The sequence below is a fragment of the Prinia subflava genome, chromosome 17, assembly GCF_021018805.1.
Source record: "Prinia subflava isolate CZ2003 ecotype Zambia chromosome 17, Cam_Psub_1.2, whole genome shotgun sequence".
In the NCBI taxonomy this organism is placed as follows: domain Eukaryota; kingdom Metazoa; phylum Chordata; class Aves; order Passeriformes; family Cisticolidae; genus Prinia; species Prinia subflava.
This window is the reverse complement of record NC_086263.1, coordinates 14,406,987-14,426,736: the sequence shown is the minus strand read 5'-3', so window position 1 is coordinate 14,426,736 and position 19,750 is coordinate 14,406,987. Positions and strand designations below refer to the sequence as shown.

The 19,750-nt window shown below is 44.6% G+C and overlaps 1 protein-coding gene across 2 annotated transcripts in view; it reads right to left on the bottom strand.

The window, feature by feature from the left end:
- The window catches only part of EPN2 (epsin 2), a 42,970-nt gene that overhangs the window by 4,751 nt on the left and 18,469 nt on the right, over positions 1-19,750 (bottom strand). The window contains exons 2-8 of one of the 2 annotated variants that reach the window (XM_063414837.1): positions 17,794-18,567; positions 8,308-8,420; positions 6,799-6,891; positions 6,362-6,524; positions 3,707-3,880; positions 2,100-2,192; positions 1,038-1,253 (exon numbers count right to left, since the gene is read on the bottom strand). In XM_063414837.1, the coding sequence (XP_063270907.1) occupies positions 1,038-1,253; positions 2,100-2,192; positions 3,707-3,880; positions 6,362-6,524; positions 6,799-6,891; positions 8,308-8,420; positions 17,794-18,388 (1,447 nt within the window). In that variant the 5' untranslated portion in view covers positions 18,389-18,567. The remainder of the gene's footprint in view (positions 1-1,037; positions 1,254-2,099; positions 2,193-3,706; positions 3,881-6,361; positions 6,525-6,798; positions 6,892-8,307; positions 8,421-17,793; positions 18,568-19,750) is intronic. The other variant, XM_063414838.1, reaches the window with a different exon arrangement.

The following is a 19,750-nucleotide window of genomic DNA, read 5'->3' as shown; positions in this document are numbered from 1 at the left end:
CTCGGACAAGAATTCCCAAAGTAAACAACTTGTTTCCGAATTACAGCGGTGCTCAAAAAAGCAGAGCACAACTTTCCCAGCCTTTGAGGTTCCCTGGATTGCTGCCAGCCCTGCAAATTCCTTTTACTGCACAAGCCCAGGATTATTTGGATGGCCCAGTGACCCCTCACAAACTTTTTGTAGTACCCGGGAAGGGCAGATACACAGATTTCCTCTCTCTCCCTGCTCACTGCCAAGGCTGCTCAGAATCACTGCTTTTCTCCTGCTCAAGGATTTTAATAAATTGACTTTTTCTTCCATTGGAAGAGTAATGAAAAGAAATACTGAAAGAGCATTTCCAAGTGTTTCACCCTGTGAGCAACACGGGGAAACTCAGTGCAAATTCAGCTTTTAAAAAACACATCTGCCACAGTTCGGTGTCACCATTTCAGTCTGCTCCAAGCAAGGGCTCACTTCTAACAGGCCCAGCTTGCAGGACAACTGCAACAGCCAATTTTTTTTAGCAAAATACACTGAGAATATTTTCAGATCAAAACTGGCTCACTGTGCCAGCCTAAGGCAGACTAAGCAGCAGCTCACTACAGCCCTGCAGGGTTTGCTCTCTGGGACCTCAGGCTGCAGTCAGAGATCTCCTGTGCCTGCTGCAGCTCCAGGAAAAGGGCAATTCCAACCTTCTTCCACAGGAAACTCTTTTACCTGTTACCTTCCCAAGGTTTTTTGCTTTTTGACAAAACCCAGCTGAGGTTCAGCCGTTTTTAAAAACCTCAAACCTAACAGAGACAATCCTGAGTGAGGGGAACTGCTGGAGTAAAGTTCAGCTGCAGACCACGAGCAGAGACTTTGTGTTTTCAGGGACTGCCCCTGTGCTGGGTGAGCCCAGGATGCCTCTCTGAGACCCTCTGATCTGTTGGCTGAAATAACCAAGAAAACCAAGCCCAAATCACCCATCTTTAACCCCAACAGCGCTGAGCTGTGCCGAGTTTTCCTGCAGGAAGGGAAAGCTCAAACAGAAACAAAAGGACCGTGCAGAAACCAACCTGGTGCCAAGAACGGGTTCAGAGAAGTAACAGGTTGTGGTGGCTTGGACACCAGAGAGTCCAGGTTCACCAGGGCAGCGTTGGGGCCCAGGAAGGACTCGGGGGTTTTCCGGGCCGTGCTCTGTTTGCCCGAGGTCCCGCTCGAGTGCTGGGACTCGAAGAGGTCGGGGCTCGTGGTACCGCTGTGCTGAGAGGGCAGCGTGGAACCCGATTCGGCTGCAACAACACAAAGGCACAAACAAAACCCTGGTCAAGGCACGGAGGCAGGCAGGGAGAGCCTCAAGGGTGTAGAGCAGAGGTGCTTTATGCTAGGTCTGTGTTAGTGGGGCTCGGTGTTTCAGGCTGTTACACCCTCTCAGCATGCAAGCAGGTCAGGGTTCTTTAGCAGAGCGTGGAGAAGCTACAGTCAGAGTTGCAGTGCTCTACTGATGGAATTCCCACAGCTTTGCTGCTCCAGGTGGGACTCACAGGCTCCGAGGAACAGATTCTCCAAAGCCTTGCCTTGTGCCCTGGCCCTACACCACTGCTGTGCCCTTCCTAGCTGGATTCCACCCAGGGTTTTCCTCTCAAAAAGCTCAGCTGTGCTTCAGGCAGAACCATCCTGAGAGCAATGGTACCACAGCACTGACAGGGTCTGGCAGCTTTGATTTACTGACCACTGACCAGAGGAAAACTAGATCAGAGTATTATTCACAGAAAGTATTTTCTCATCTTCCTACTGGAATTTACACATTTGAGAGATTCAGTCAGCATGGTTCTGGTTGAGTCTCTGAGCATAAGCCCTGCTCCAAACGTGCTGGACATTGGAAATTAAGAAGTCCAACAAATTTCTGGGTCAATGCAGCAAAAGGTCACAGGGTACAATTCCATGGATTACAAAAGGCCCATTCCCCACGAGTTCATGCACAGGCCAAAATGTGAACAGGGAGCTTTTACTGCTGCATCATCACTTCCTTCCCTTGGTGAAAGCTGACTTTTTTGTTCCATCAGATTTAAGAACAGAGACATTTGTTGCTGTGACTGTCACCCAACCTGGCCACATGCTAAGAATTTGATTCGTACCTGGCTTTTTAGAAGTTCGAAGTGTGTCAAATTCAGAAAAATCATCTTTAACTGTACCATTCAAATTACTGAAGAGGTCAAAAGATGTACTTCCTGTTCAAAACAACAAGACAGCCCTGTCATTAACACATCTTCGGTTGCATCACACAGCTGATCCTCCTGGAAGCAATTCCTAACCCATTCCAGAAGCCACCACAGGCTCCAGGGCAGCAGCTGGGAGTGCTCCTACTCTGAGCCAGGAGCTGGGAGAAGGAGAATGTCACAGAATTGTCACAGAATTGTCACAGAATTGTCCTTTCTGACAGCATGGAATGACTAAATCAGAGCAGTTTGCTTTTGGATCAGTGTAGGGCACACCTGAGCATGCTGGGGGTTGGTTGATTGAGTGTCCTGCATTAGAGACAAGCAGATCTTGCTGTGGAAGGAGAGAACAGAAATGGATTTACAGCCTCTACTATCAAGTGTTAATCAGCCCTCGAGGAAAACACCCCCGGTGATGATTTCACTTCTGCTTCCCAAGGGGAAAGGAGGAGGAATGCCAGAGCAAAGGCTGTGGAGATGGGAAAGGCCCGTTAGCGGAAGCACCAGCGCTCGCCCAGAGTTTGCACTCAGTGAAACATCACCATCCCAAAATGTGGACACATCTTACCTCAGGTTGGAGGCAGAAAAAAACACACCCAAACCATCAGCAATCACACTCCTGAACAGCTTTAAAAGGTTTGTGTGGCTATTTTCAATTAGCTGAAATGTTTCCTTAATTTACTTCTAACCTTCAACACATTTCAAGCCAGAAGAGCACAAGATGACAAACCCCAAGAGAAGGAGTGAAAATTGAATATAAAAACAACATTTATCAAGAACAAAGAGCCACCATAGCTAAAGGCTCATTGCACAATGCTCCAGTTATTGCCCTTTGCCCAGGGAAAAGCTGCTTAGACAACTTTTTGCAGCACTCAGATTCCTTTGTCTGTTGTGTACTGGGATGAATGACGAGCAGAAAATGCATTTTTGGATGCTTTTAGCCACGGTGCCAATATGAAAATGCCAGGTATTAACACTCATCAAGGCTGCATTAGTTACAGAGCATGAACAGACAATTACAGCAGCACCTTCTGCCTCTTCACCAGGGCTCAGGGAAGGTTTCACACCCTCAGTCTGAAGGAACAAACCTTCATTTGCACCTCTAAAAGTCTCCTCCGAGCTGCTCAACTTGTCAATCTCCATCTGCAGAAACATCCATCTGCAGAGCTATTTATCACAAGGAAAGGTGAAATTAGAGTATCATTCATTGCCAGGAATTAAGTCCTTGTCTAATTAAAGATAAAACCCAAGAGCAGCAGCAGTCCCAAGTGCTCAGCAGGCAGCCACAAATACCAGGAGGAGACCTAGAAGGGACAGAGCACAAAGCAGCACCACAAATTCAGACCTTTAAGTCTGAATAATTACATTCAAATTTCTTTTTCCTGCTGGCTATTACACGTCCCTTTTATTTTGAAGACTGATTCTGCCAATTGTTCAGTTTCTTTGAACCACACAATGCAAGAGAACCACTTGGACCTCTCCTCGTTACTCAGATGAGATGGATACAGGACAAGAGCGTTGCTCACCAGAAGTAGAGAGAGGTTTGTTTGCAGGTGCTGATCCCCAGGGATCCACGGAAGGTTTTGCTGCAGTGGAAGATGGCTGAGCAGGGGCCCAGGGGTCCACGTTTTTGGCCAGAGGCTGAGCTGTGGATCCTGCTGGTGCTGCCCAAGGGTCAACAGAAGCAGCTGGTTTGGCACCTGCAGGAAGAGGCAGCAGGAAGAGAAGTGAGTGCAGCTCCCTTTGGAAAGATTTCCTTGGATATCAACCCCTCCCAAGAGCCTTCACTCCCCATAAATACTGATCATAAATGGGAGCAGCAGCTCAGCACCAGCAACTCCCAGCATTTGTCACAAACTCTGACCAACAGCAGCACCAGGAAACTCTGGGCAAGGCAGAGCAATGAACAATTCCCCTCTCTGAACCTGAATACAAATACCTGCAGCTCCAACGAGAAAATCACCTTGCCTTTGTTCCTGACATTGCCACCACAAGTGACAATCCCTGGCTGGAGGTGACCTAAATCACAGGGTCTATTTATGAGCTCCGGGGAAAGTGAGTTTATAAAAAGCCCAAAGGTAAAAGGTGTGAGATACCCAACATTAACCCTTGCACAAAGGAATCTGTAAGATTCAAAGGGAATGTTTTCCAATTCTCTTAACCCCAATGCTATTTTATAAAAATATAATCAGCTTCCCTGAGCCAGCTGTGCTTTTTAATTCCCATTTCTAAGCACTCTGACACACATCTAAGCTGCCCACTGATACCCCTTTATTTTTTTTAACCCAATGCCTGTATTTTCAGGGTTCTCATTTTTACTGGAAGATGCTGACAACTCTTCATTCCTACAAATTCAATCACCAAAGGTTTCATTCCCAAATGACAATTTTATAACCCAAGAGAGCAGGACAGAATCACCCACAAGCAACAACTCTTACCTTCAATATCCTGTGGGTTTCAAGTTACAACTGAGAATTATTTTAGCTTTTAAAACTCCATTCAACCCCGCTGGCATCCCAATGCTCCTGTAAATCAACTGAATGCTGCACACAGTGGCACAAATTCCAGCTGGAATTTTGGGTTTTGTTTCATCAGCAGGCACGTGGTCACTACAGCTCCGGAGCAGGAAATGCCAAAACTCTCCAAGGAAGGCCCATTATTCCCACACCAGTGCTTCCATTTCCCTTATCTGCCCCCAGTGCTGATTTAAGAGCAATGCCACACTAATGACAGCATTTCCCACCAGCAGAAGCCTCCCAAAATGTCCTTTCTTTCCTAAGGGAAGCACCAGAAATGAGAGTGCTCGGGAAAATCCCTTCCCGGAGCCTCCATCAGCTCTGCTGAAACACCACAGCACTGGCAGGGTTTGGGAAATGCAGTTTCATGAGTCATTTTTTTTACCAGCAAACTCATAAACTTGCATCTTTGAGATTATCCCTGGGAGGATCCAGCAGGCTGGAATGTGGTGTAAGAGAGCTGGGAACACCGAGGAAATGCTGCAGCTGGAACTGGTACAAGGAAAATCCTGTCAGAGGGTGACACATCAGGCAGGAGATTTGAGCAAGGTGGATTTTGGTTGCTTTCAGCCATGGAAAAATAACCTGAATGGCCTCAGGGCTCAATATTTGGGCTTTTTCTCAGTTCCTATCACCAAAAAAAAATCCAGGTGACACTTGGAATGATGACCTGGCAGTTGGCCCAGAGCTTTGTAGGTGCCTTTAATGTCATCATGACTGGGGGGAAAAGCCCCAAACAAGGAATTTCATTATTAAACTTCCAATTTTTCATCAGGAATTTGATGGTGGTGTGTGGAATGCAAACAACTTTGAAGCACTTCAGAGCAGGGGTTGCAGAATCACCAGCCTGAAGCAGAACTGACAGAACAAAGCTGTCAATCCTCATGGAAAAGTTTCCATTTGTATTGAAACTCCCTGCCCTGTAAAAAAGTCAAGAATTCCAACAAAAACAAAAGATCCAGCTCCAGTTCCAAGTATAACGCTGTGAGGAACCATTCACTTTCCACTCCTTGGACAGGCTGTGGCTCCCAGATGCCAGCCCACCACAGAGGCAGCAACATGCACAGAAAAAGCAGACAAAAATTTGGCTTAGTTGCTCTTTAGAATGTGAAACACTGCCTGGTTCCCTTCAGAAATATTCCACGGATTCAGCATCGAAATCCTACAGAACAGTAAATATTTTAAATGGCAACCTGCATTTTTTGGTCTGCTATAAAAATCTTCGTTTAAGTCACTTAATCATTTTGGTTCTGACCGTACACAAACACATCCCAATTCTCTAGGAGCAATTAAGGACATGATAATTCAGGCTGATGGCCTTCCTAAGCTCAGCACCCTGCCTAAGCATCAGATTAAATTCTGGGAATAGTCTAAACCCATGGCACTGGACACAACCAGCAGTGAGACATGAGTTGGGCAAGTCAGTTTTGCTGTGAAGACAACAGAAGTGCCACTCTCCTCTTCCTCAGCATTCAAACTGCAAACACAAAACCCCAACTGCTTTCAAAAAGTGCAGCTGCCATTGGTTTCTGCTTGGAAATGAGGAATTTAGTGGAACAAATGAAAACGGACTCACACACAAACCGGACACCGAGGAACTTCGAAACGCTCAGGGTTAAAAAGCAAAACCTTTCCGATGCCATTGCCCTGGCAGTTTGCTCTTACCAAACGATTGCCAGGGGTCAGAGGCAGGGGCTGCAGCCGTGGATCCTCCCCACGGGTCCGTCTGGTTGGTGGCAGCAGTGGCAGGAGGTCCCCAGGGCTCGGTTTTGGGTGGGGCCGGTGCCGAGGAGGGCAGGGCATCCATCAGGTCCAACAAAGTGGTGTGCTGAGGGCAGGAAGAAGCTGAGCTTTACTCAAGAGCATTGCCAGGCTGAAGTACAAACCCGTGAGGGTGAAGAAGCAATTATTATTATTATTATTTTTTCCTTTTACACGCCTGCATTGACTAGTTCCAAGTTTAACCCGCACGGAAGAAGCTTTAAGCTACACAACAAAGCAAACCCAAAAGCATAAAAGAGCTCAGTATTAAGCTAAGTTTGTGTTACTGTATTTCAGCTTTTTGGCAGCATAACCGGGAATTTCTTAGGCGAAGGCACTACCTCCTTCTTTTTGGGAATTTTAATTGTGTCTCTGCGACTCTCCTCCAGAGCCATCTGTAATCTCAGATCATCTCCGCGTCTGAGGCGCTCCTCCTGCAAAGGAAATCAACACTGGTGATATAAACCATGAGCCTGCTCTGAGCTGCTCTCCCTGCAGGGCTCCAACCCTGCCACCCTGCGCTCCACAGGGGCTGCAATTTCCACACAACACCAACGGGGAAAAGGAGTTTTCCTGTCAGTCTTGCCTCAGGAGCACCCCGACCCTGTGGTCACAACCACAGCCAGTTTTTGCTGGTTGGAATTTACACTGGTGGTGTTTTTATTCTTTCCGAAATTCAGTTGGAAACACCACAGAAATTCAAGTGAACGACCCATTTTTCAATTATCACAATGGTTTTTCAGCATTCAAATCACCACTGAGGGTTGTAGGGAACTAAACTTGAATTTCCCTGGCTTTTGTTCACTTCCCTCCACGCTGGTGCAAGATCCACCAAGGGAATCAAGTCTTGCCAACTCCATGTGTAATTTGAAGGTTTAAACATCTGTAACTACAATGTTTATGCCACATTTAACTCCTTTAAATATCTTTGCTTGCATCATGTCTCTCAGAAGTTGACTAATCCCCCAGCTTGTCATTTTTGAAGCTACTTCAAATACTTAGATTCTGATTTATATTTTTGTTCCCTTTATTGCCCAATAATGATAAAGTTTACTGGGTGATAGTTTCCCTTTCCAAGCACTCATGTTTAACATACAGCTATAAACTAAATTGTCACAGGAAGCCTCTAAAATATTACAGGCACTCAGCATGGCTGACTTGAATTTTCACTCAGAGCTGAGATTTGTCTTTGTTATGTATTAAAATGCAGTCATTTTATCCAAATCTACTCCAAATTCAGAATGAAGCTCCTAAGAATTAGCACAGTAACATAACCCAGGTGATAGATATGGAGTCAGTTTACTTTAAACCACTTTTTTTATATATTCTGGTACTTTGTGTCAGGTCACCCTCCTGCTCCAGAAACTCCCATCAAGCCAACAGCCCAAAATTCCACTGGAATCAGAATCCACTGACATTAGAGAAGCTTTTCAGGACCAGTCATGTTTCCAGCCCATCCTAACTGAAAACATCTTCAGTAATGTGCTGATTAACATCCTCCCACACAAAGCCTTCTCGCAAAGCGACTGTCATCTTCCACTAGTCTCAACAGCTCGGAGGCTGAAGTTACTTTAAAAAGAGATTTAAAGCATAAAAACAATAATAATAATAAAAAAAACCACCCCACGCACACAAGATTCCACCTGGAGCAAAGCCAAGCTGCCATTAATAAAATAAAATAAAAAAACCACACAACCAAACAACCGAAGCGGGTTGCAATGTGAACTTTGGAGAAGTTGGGATATTTTGGAAAACCTTGGGACGCTTTGGAAAACCTCGGGACGCTTTGGAAAACCTTGGGACACTCTGGAAAAGTTGGGACACTTTGGAAAACCTCCAGGGGCACCGACCTGCTCGGCCACCTCGCGGCTCATGGCCAGCGCCAGCTGCAGCTGCAGCTCCTCCTCCCCGCTGGTCTGCGGCCGCGCCTGCTCCAGCTCCGACGACACTCGCGGGGACGTCGCTGTGGGGAGACAAACCCGGCACGTTCAGCACAGCAACAGCAAAATGAAGGCTCAGATTTGGGTTCCTGCACCCCCTGTTGGGTTTCAGAGCTCCCTCGGGGTGAAGTTTCTGCCAGGGGTGAGGGACAGGTTGGGGTTCACAGGATTCACCAGGTTGGAAGAGATCTCCAACATCATCGAGTCCAAGCCAGCCCCATCACCTCACCTAAACCACGGCACTGAGGCCACACCCAGGCCTTTAAACACATCCAGGGATGGTGACTCCACCGCCTCCCCGGGCAGCCATTCCAGTGCTTTATCACCTTTCTGTAAAACACTTTATTCCTAATACCCAACCTGTATTTCCCAGCTTGAGGCTGTGTCCTCTCACTCTGTCAGTGCTGCCTGGAGAAAGAGACTGACCCCCCCTGGGCACAGCCACCTTCCAGAGAGCTGTACAGAGTACTAAGGTCACCCCTGAGCCTCCTTTTAGCTCTGCATGACAGCTCAGCTGTTTTAAGGGAAAAATATTCCTGGAAAATGGAATTTTTTATATGGGGCTGTGATATCAAAAAGTACCCCCAGCTCATGCTGGATATACCAGAATATATATATATATATATATATATATACCAGCATACATATATATCTGATACACTCTGATACTCTTGAGTGTATCAGAGCTCCTGACTTAAAAAGGTAGAGAATTATTGTTGAATGAAACATTTGTGGGTATTTCTTACATCTTCCAGTGTCAGTGAGGATCTGCTGGGAGTGGGCCAATATTGGGGTAAAACTGGATGCCACCCACTTTTCTGTAAAATAATACAGTCTTAATGGGAAGATAAAGAACTATTCTTAACTGCTGAGCAGGCTTGGGGATAAACAAACCAGCTATTCAGACTCCAAATTTACACAAATACAGGATCATTCTCTGTTAAAAAGAGTTTGGTCAATGGGTTGGGGGTGTTGGTTGGTTTCTGGGGTTGCTTGGTGGTTTTGGGGGTATCTCCTCCTCTCTTCTTCAAGAAACAGCTCAAATATGGGATTTCTCAAGACACAAACCATCTTTTAATGATGTTCTCACTCCAGGAGCATGTGAAATCCCATCCTACACCACCAGCAGGTTTAGCACTATACAGTAATTAAACTATTTTGTACTCACTCTCTCTCAGACAATTCTTTAGCGTCCAAATCACTCACACAGAAATTTTATCTTCCTTTGGCAAGGAAGTTTGTATTTAGTGGCTGGAATTATGATTAGTTTGGCAAAATATATATTGACATTTAATACATTTAATTGAATGTTTCAAACTAGCGTGTCAAGCTCGAAGAAATCAAGTTTCTTCCTACCGGGTCAGCTGGGCTTGTGAAAAGAAGATTGCCAAACTCAGTGTGAAAACCACTTTTTCATCACTACTTTAATCCTCCAAACATTTCCCAGTCTTGTGTCTCTCTCCTTAAGTTTGAGGCCAAGATGATACCACAAAACCAGTGGAACTTTCTCAGCCAGCAGGGCAGAAGGAAGGGGGCTCTCCATAAACAAGGAATGACCTTTTCTCCTCCCCACCATACCCATCCCACCCCATCTGCTTCTAAAGGCACAAATTAATTTATCACCCATGATTCTTCCACCCTGTGCTGATCCTGAAGCTCTCCAGCCAACCTTACTTCAATTAAGATGCTACTCATAGCTCAATTCTATTACTTTTTCAAACTATCTCATATAAAATAATTAAATTTAGCCTGGCTGATGAGTACTTACTGCTCCAACACTCACGGCCAGGCTCTCCAATATATTATATTAAAAATATGATGACTAAAGCATGTGATAAATCCCAGCCACTCACCTAATACAGGTAATAAATTAGCACTAATTCTAATCATTCTAATCCAAAATGGATGATTTGAAACCAGGATGGAGGTGGGAACACTTCCCTGTGGAGCCCAGAGAATATTTTCTGTTTATGAAGAAGATTGAGCAGTTTATGGTTGTTAAATACCTCAGGCTTGCAAATACCAGAGAGAGAAAAAATACTTCAGATAAAAGGGCAAGAATTCATGGTATAAACTGGCCGTGGATAGACCCGAGATACAGATGGAGAAGAGCAGTTTTGCAGGGATTAGAGAAGGAGAGTCCTAACAGGTTTAAAAACAGAGCCTGGGACACATGGGACACCAGCAGAGTCACCTGAGAACAGATGGTACCTGGACTAGGGGCAGGGAGGAACCTTCTGCTCTGCTGGGCTTGAACTGGGGGGAAAACAGGATTTCTGCATTTCCTGCATCCCAGCTTTTCCATCTCTGCATTCCAGGACAACCAGGAACGTGATGGCAGGATGACATTAAAATGAAAATGATGCAAAATGGGTTTAATTCCATTGCTCTTCCTCCCATTTCCACACACAGGACTTGCTGAATGCACTGCCCAGGGCATTCCTGCCTGGAAAAGCTGGGAAAAGCAGGGATTGCACCCCACTCTGAGCCTTTCCCTGGCTCTCCCATCCCAGCCAGGCTGGGAAGTGCTGCCTTGGCCTTGGCAGGGAGCTCCATGAGCTCACAGCTCCCAGCAGATCCCAACAGCAGCAGCTCCAGGATCCCCCCACACGGGTAACACACACACACACATTATTCCTTCTCACTTTCAGGCCTTCCAGCAATCCATTCTACTTGCTTTCATTAACTCTTAAGTTTCCAGCTCCTTTTGATTTAAAATAAAAGGGGGAAATGTCCATGGGAAGTTCTTCCTCGGGCCTCAAGAAGAAAACAAACTCTAGGAATGTTGCTGTGTTCCATGTAAGCCTCTGCAGTGTTACAAAACCATCCACATTAAAGAGCTGCCAGCACTTTTTTTTTTCTTTCCTTTTTGGAAAAGGATTAAGGGAAATTCAAAACACTCTTCTTGGGGGTAACCTGACAAGTTTTATCTGAGATTCCCATCCATACAGGCCTCATCCTGCTCTAAGTTAGAATTCCCAGGATCCAGCAGAAAGGTTGTGGCCTTAGGAACAGGACAGTGCCACACAAAGCATCCCTTATCCCCCAGCACATGACACTTAACTCAGATGTTTATGTAAGATGGGACTCAATAGATCAATTCTGACCTGCTAAACCCTGCTTTGCTGGGAATCTGGAGATCCCAGTCCCCCCAGGCTGCCCAGGAGCAAATTTCTGGGAATCTGTTCCCTCAGGGAGCACTGGGCTGGCTGCTCAAGGAAATCATCTGGAGGCTCAGTTAATCACTAAAGCAGGATTCTGCTGCACCATCTGTGCCTGCCCGGCTCGCACAGCTCCCAGACACAGCTATTGATAATTTCCTATATTTTGGCTCTATTGAAAGGCCTCTGTAGCTGGTTATAGATCTGGCTGAGTTAAAGTGAAATACAGGACACAGAGAGCAGAGCCTGCATTAATAATAAAAGTCAGGCTGTATTTTCATTCAGAATCCTGTGCTTGGGTTTTGGGGCAGTTTTTGTTATTTCTGGGGTTTTTCTTTCGTGTCAGGCTTTCTAATTTGCAGGTGGAATTATGAAGAGCAGAATTCAGCTCTCAGTCACATCTGTTCAGAAAGAAAAGCTGCTTCCTCACTCACTCAGTGAACCTACAAAGGTGGGCAAAACCAAAAGTGACTTGAAAAACTGAAATAAAATCAAGGTAAGGACTCAGAAACCAACAGCAATTCACTTGGGAAGCAGGCAGAGATCCCATCTGTCAGTCTGCCTGAAAGTCCACTCAGATAAAGATGGGATAATTGTAAAAAGCCAAGTGATGGAAAGGTAAATGCAAGCTGCTTAATCTGGAAGGAATTGTGTAATCCACCTTGCCCCTGGGAATGAAGGAACAAGGTACAAGAAGAGAGTTGATAACACTGATGAATGTGACAAGGTGGAGCTGCTCAGCCCTGTGCAGGATTCTGACTGCACTGAGCAGACTGAGAGCTTCTGAAATTCATCCAACACTCAACAAATCCTTCAGGTTTGTTTTGTTGGGAGCATTTTCCTCTCAGGTGATCCCCTACACCCGTGTGAATGGACACAGTTGGATAATTCAGTGTCACTACAAAAGTCTGGATACACCAGTGGCACCTCCCACCTTCACTCTCAGCACCAGAAAAATAAATGTATGATGAGAGGATTTAATCAAGCTGTCAAATGACATCTGACAGGAGCCTGCCACATTCCTTCAACACCTCAAACTACGGGAATTCTCCACACTGTTCAGCCAGACTCACTGCTGGGTGATATTCCCCACATTCCCTGACTAAGATGGAAAAGCAGGGATGTGTTCCAACCTGCAGAGATGCAGAACGGATTATTAAAGAAATAATTATTAAATAAAAACCAAACCCTTTAAAAACAGGAGTGTTGTGAATGGAACAGGCTGCCACATCCCTGGAATGTTTAAGGCTGGAGCAACCTGGGATAGTGGAAAGTGTCCCATAGCAGGGGGCTGGGACAAGATGAGCTTCAAGGTCCCTTCCAACCCAAACCATTCTGGATTTCACAAATTTCCTATTGTGTTAAACCCAAAACAGCAATTCCTCTGAATTATTTTCTACTCCAAGCAAAAGGGGAGACAAAACCAAAACAGATGAGTGAACACAAACTTGCTCAGGCTTCACAAAACTGGTTTTAAATAACGAGTCAGTTTAACCTGAATAATCACTGGAAATATAAAACTCCTTAATTCAGCATAGCAAACTGCTCCCAGAGCTGTTTGTGTCACTGAAATTAGGGCATCCATCCCATTCCATCCCACCCCAGCCCTGCTTCCCAAACCCTCCTGGAGCACAGGGAAAAAGGGAAGGATGTGGGCACAACCCAAAACAGCACCACGATGTCCCAGCTTGGGCATAACAGGATTGGGTCTCTTAAAAAGCGTGGCCTCAGTAAACTTGGTTTTAAAACATCACCAGAGTCTGCCAGGCTGGGAGCAGCATCCCAGCCCAGGCTTAAGAGGTCTAAATTAAGAACATCCTACTTTTCCCCGTGCAGCCATAAATCCAGAATCCTATTTAAGTGGTCACTGGCAGCTGGAGATGAAACAAGGCCACGAACAAGAGGCTGAAGTTTTTGAAACTGGGTGAGAAATGTCAGGCAAAACCCCAATTATTTAGACCCAAAGGCAGATTAGGAGGGAGGGACTATTGCTCAAAAAAAGATTTTAAATATCCATCTTTCCTGTCCCCAGCTGGTTTAGTTTCAGCACCACACAAGAATATTTCCTTAAGGCGAAATAAAACCTGGTATCAGATTTGATGCAACTGGCACATTTTCCAGAATAAATAAAAATTTTGCATTTTTGTCCTGGAATGTTTAATAGCTCCTAATCTGAGCATTAATTTTTTAAAGAGTGAAGATAAAACAAACTGTTCCCAGTATGGCAGAAATTGCTACTGGAGGTTGGGAAGAGCTTTATTTTTGTTTCTGAGTATCTCTCTTGGCTTCCATTTTCAGGTTATGAGACTAGGTAGGAAAAAACCTCACAAATACTTTTACAATTCACATGCCATAATGTGCTCCCTGGAAATATCCAAGCACGGAGATCTTCAGGGCCAACAAAGTCATTAAGGCAAAGCTTTGGGGGAAAGGATTTTATTAAAAACGATCAAGTTGCACCATTTCATTTTGCACAGTTTCTAAAGGATTTTTAGAGATGAAATGAAAATATTCACAAGGAAACAGGGAAAAATATCCTTATCTGCCTGCAGCAGTGAGGGATGATTGCACATCAGTCAAGAGATCCTTTTCCACCTTGAATTCTCTCACACTACACAGGGTATCAATATTGCTTTTATTACATTTTATTACAAAGGATGAATCTGGGACACAAAAAACAGCAATTCTTTAAGAAAACCCCTTGTGGCTCACCATGGAGCAAAAATCCAATTGTTCCCTGCAATGCAAACCTACACAGGTTGGGAAGCTGGAGAAAAGGAGTTGGAGCAGAATTCAGTCAGTGCTGCCTGTGCAGTGCAACTGATTAAAGATTCTCAACAAACTGACCCAAAAAGACTTCACTGATTTAACCTAAATTGCACTTTTAGTCCCTGAAAGGAGAGGGCAGAGATCCCTCACGCCCACTCCAGTATCCCAGGAAGTTACTGATGAGCTGTCCTGCAGGAACTACCAAACTCTTTCAGCTCTTTCTTCTGCAAGAAAGCACTAAAAATGCGATTTTATAACCCAACATAAATTCCTCAATCCAGAGAATGAATTCTGCAACCCCCACCCACCGTGCCTAGAGGAACCAGGAGTAAAATGTGCTGATGGCAAAGCACTGAGGGATGGAACATTTCCTGTGGTGGTGCTGCCAAAAAGGCTCTGCCCCTCTCCCAAACTTTATTTCTATTTCCCTGGTAAGCAGACGTGCTAAACATTCAGCAAAGAGGGTGGCTGGACATTTTGAAGAGGCAAATCTCATGCTGTAGATTCCAAATCTAAATGTCTCTGATCTCCTCTTCAAAGGTTTGGAGGAATGAAAGAGAATTCTGCCAGAATATACAGAGCAGCAACAGCATCTTAGAGATGTTCTAAGGGGAGTATTTCCCAGGAGTGAAGCAGAATTTCATTCCTTTTAGAGATTTTTTTTTCTAAATACAGTTTTTCAGCAGAAAAGAAGGGTATAATTAAAATAAAAAAACCCAACCCACACGATGGATACAATCTCTTTCACTTTAAATAATGAAAAGCATCTTCTCCATCAAATTTAGCAGGCACAGGAATAACCCCACATTTATGTAACAGATTAAATGTCTGGATTTTAATGAAACTCCTTCCTCGTTTCCTGGGATAAAGCTCTTCCCAGTTTCCCAGTATCAGGACTTAGCACAGCTGCTCTGGAAAGTGCTGGTTCGCTTTGCTCCACTCAATTAAACCAGAGAAGAAACACATTAAAACCTCAAAATATACAAAATATGACAGCCACCTGGATTTCTGCTGATCCACAGTGAAAAAAGCCCAGGAGAGTTGGAACAGAGGAAAAACCAAGCAGAGGGGGAAAGAAAAAAGCCTGAGATTTCTAAAGCTTCTTAGGGGGTGAGGAAAAAATAAAAAAAAGCTTAAGGAATCTTTACCTCCAAAGCAATCCTGCCACAGGACACACGCAGGGAAGTGGGAGCAGTAAATCCACCCTTGGAATACTGAGGGAACAGCCAAACTCGCTGCTTCTCCCATCAAAATTCCTAAAGCATCCCAGGAACAATTGAGGAACACGCCCTGCATTGCTCAGCCCTGCTGGGAGGAATAGTTTGGAGCCTCTGGTAGCATTTAAAATTCCATACAATGGTTCCAGGCATTAATTAAAGCTGGGACTGGTGGAGCAATAACTCTGTGAAATCCAAGGTGTGCTCAGAATACTTCAGGCACTTATTTCAACCCACCAGCCCAAATTAAAATCAATATTTCAAGCCACCTCTAAATTAAGAATTTTTGTTGTAGTCAACAACAGTCTATAGATTTGAAAAGGAAAAATGTTGTTATTATTGAGGTAACAATACACAAGTTTTTCTTTAAAAGATTCACAGTGCTCAAGCGTGGTTATTATAGAAAAACTATATAAATACAGAAAAATTATTATTACAGAAAAATAAAGATGTTTGTTATCCTACTGCTAATTAAAAGCCAAAATCAAAAATTCTCACAGCTGGAAACCTTCTCTCACATTTTTGTACCCTCTATCCTAAAAATATTTCCTTTTGGAAATAATTTTTTCTGCTTGTCTCCAGAGCTTTAAACAGAGATTTTTCTCCATCCTGGTTTGATTTTCCTGCTATCTCCTCCTGCAAATGTCAGCAGGGCTGACCCCACTCGTGGATTTATGATTTAAGAAGCACTTTGGGACCCAGGACATGACAAACTTCAGATTCCTGAAGCTGGTGCTCGATGGCTCCTGCACCCTGGCTCAGTCACTGCCCTCCACACACTCTAAACATTCATTTAAAGAAAAGATTTTCTTTCAGAATTAGACCACAACCACTGACACTGCAGCCAAAGCAGCTTTCATCAGATCATTACTTACATTAAGGAGGATTTAGTGCCAAATCAGGGCTCCTCCTGACATGACAGGGAGTCCCACCAAGCACTGGAGGAAAGAATTTGCTCTTCCCACATCACTGTATTCATTTTTTAAGAATGAAGTATATTATTTAGTATTTAGAACGGACACTCACACACCAAATACTGAGAATATAAATATTTAAACACAGATTCACAGCACTCCTCCTCCAAGTACTGCTGAGTAAGCAATAAAGGAAATTAAACAGCAGCATTTTTGCCAAAGTACAATTGGAGCAGCATAAAGTAGCAAAATGATTCAGGAAATATTCTGTATTTCTTATTTATTCTTTCAAGAGAATTAATAAATAATTAAATTAAATAATTAAATTAATTAAATAATTTCTTATTTATTCTTATTTTATTTTATTATTTAAACCAGGCTGGACAGGGCTTGGAGCAGCCTGGGATAGTGGAAGTTGTCCCTGAGCACGGCAGGGGGGTGGAATGAGATCAGCTTTAAATTCCCTCCCAACCCAAATCATCCAGTGAGTCCATCCTGAACAGAAAGAACACAACTTCAAGCACTCCTTTTAAAACCAGAAACAAACAGAACACCCCCTTCACACGCCCCCCATCACACCAAGCACTGAACACGTACACAGGAGCAGCCTGGCAGCGCTGCCTTTGGAACCCACAGCAAACAAAAATTTCTGACATCGATTTCCATCCCTACACACGTCCTCAAAAATATCTCTATAAGCAAAGTAACTGTAGTAGCACGTGGTTTATTGTGAGGGCCTTGCTTGTAGCTGCTGGGCACAGCTAAAGCAGGCCAGGAGAGCAGGAACAGAGGGAAAGAGAGGGAAAGGAGGAGAAAAAGAGAGGAGGGCGAAAGAGAAGAGGGGTAAGAGCAGGGAAAAGGGAAGAGGGGATAAGAGAGGGAGGTTCTGAATACTGTACAATAAATATCTTTCCAAGTTGAACAGTATGAGTTGGACCAATCAATCTAATACAAGATAACAACATTTACCTACAGCCAATAGAACTGTCCCATCACCTAAGGCAACCAGGAGAGTATTGTTTAATCAAGGGAGATGCCCTCAGCTTAGCACATCATTATTCACTAGCTGATGGCCCTGTAGCCCACACCCTAAATCTCAAAGCTGCTTTCATTTCTATCTTGCTGAACTCAGACTCCCAGAATCTAAACCACCACATTTGCAAGGTCTTTCTACTTCACCTTTCCCAACATCCCAGGCCACCACCAGCACGGAGCAGACCCCCAGAGACCCCAGACCCCCTGGCAGGCAGCATTTCCACCCTCCCAGAGGCCCCATTCCCCCACTCCAGCTCTCCAAAGAGAAGGATGAACTTTGGGATGTCTGCCTGTACTTACAGCCGTGGTACGACGCTGGGGACCCTCCAGACTTGCCATACTCCTGCTCGGAGTAGCTGGTGGACAGGTTGGGCTGGCTGGAGCCTCTCCCAAAGGTGATCTGGTTGCTGCCCACCCCAGTGGCCACCTGAGCCATGCGTTCTTTGGTCTTCAGAGCTTGGGCCCTCTCTGTCTTGAGGCGCTCGTCGTCCTTCAGAAGGGACACCAGCTGCTTGGATTTCTCCCTCACGTTGATGCCCTGGTCCTTCCCATCTCGATCGATGTACTGAAAATCTTTCAATGTCTGGATAGCAAAAATATTCTCTTTACACTGCTGGGCCACCCTCTCGGACCCAGTTTTAATCAGGTAATCTAAGAGGGTGAGGGCCTTGTAGACGTGTCGCCAGTTCTTGCCGTGGTCATTGAGTCGTTTCCAGATCATGCTCATAATTTCAGAAAAGGCCACAACATTGTAGGTCAGGTCTGCTATTTCAGTCATCAAGGAACTGGAAGGACCCCAGGGGTCATTCGAGGTCGCTTCCCGAACTTTTATTTCGGCCTCTGAGTAATTGTTCACAATGTTCTTCATCTGCCGTCTGATAGACGAAGTCGTCATTTTTATTTCCCTTTTTCCCGAGGCAGATTCCAGAACACAAAGAGCACAGGGCTAAATCTGCTCTCCCAGGAGCGTTTCTGAACGGCGAAGGCTCCGTAGCAGTGGCGAATTTGTGACACGTTCTGCTACAATCATTTCCTCTCCTCAAGAGGATGGCACGAGAAACTAAAAATCATGACCTGAGTGAGGAAAGACAACAGAGCAGGTTAGTGGGGTCTGATTGTTCTGCACAGACAGCAACACACACACACACACTTGGGAGAAATTTTCCTAGATTAATTTTTTCCTCCTTGAATTTCTTCTGATTCTGAAAACAACTTGTTCCCCTCACGAGTCACATTAAACATTTAAGATTAAAAACCTGAAGTGCTGAGCAAAACAAAAGCAAGATGACAATCACGCTGATACAAAGGCAAAATTTTAAAAGCAAACCAGAGACAAAGTCCAACCTGGAGACTTCGTTTCTGAAGCAAAAGTTAAAATAATTTTAACTACAGAAATTACAGAGCTCAGATGAAACCACATGAGAAATTCCATGTTCCTCTAACAACAGGAATCTGCATCCAGAAGGAACAAGGAAACTTCCTAAATGTCAACCAAGCCATTTTTGAAACCCTGGCTAAGTTTAAAGCCCTCTCAGTCTCAGGGCAGAGATCCTGTGGCCCAACACTCTCCAACTCAACGTGACCTTTCATGATAAGCAGATAAGAAGGAAATTTTTTCCCCCCAAATGCATTTACTTTGTTCATTTGACAACATTCATCAGATCCATGCTTTCTGCTCTGTGTGTCTTTCACACAGCACAGCAGAATTTTTAATTCTATGAGAATGGGACTGTAAAGCCAAAATGATTGGCAAGAAAAGGCCAGGACAAGCTGTGGAGCTGGAAATCCGTGTCAGTTCTTTAGTTAAGGTCACTGTTTCAAGTAAACAGAGGCCTATTAAGCTTTGGAATAAATTACTTGAGCAAACTGGCAGATTGGCCATTCCATTAACACAGAGCAGCCCTGAGAGCCCCCAGAGGCACAAACAGCGAGCAGGGACTGTGGAACTGAGCTGGCCACGCTCACAGCGATGCTCATTCCAGATGTCCTTCCATCATAACTTCCAAGAACCAACCCCATCCCTCACAGAGACACTGGGGACAAGGAAAGCACAATTTCAAGCCTGACACTGTTATCATTCTTCCAATTAGTACAGTGCCATTTGGAATGGAAGCAGAGTTCGGTGTCAGCACAGGTCTGTAATGGCTTTTTTTAGCATAAAGACAAATTCCCTTCCTTGGAAACCTTTCTGGGCAGGTTTAAGTACCACAGAACACACCTCATGAGTTATTTTGTTTGGTCTTCTTCCACAGAAGTT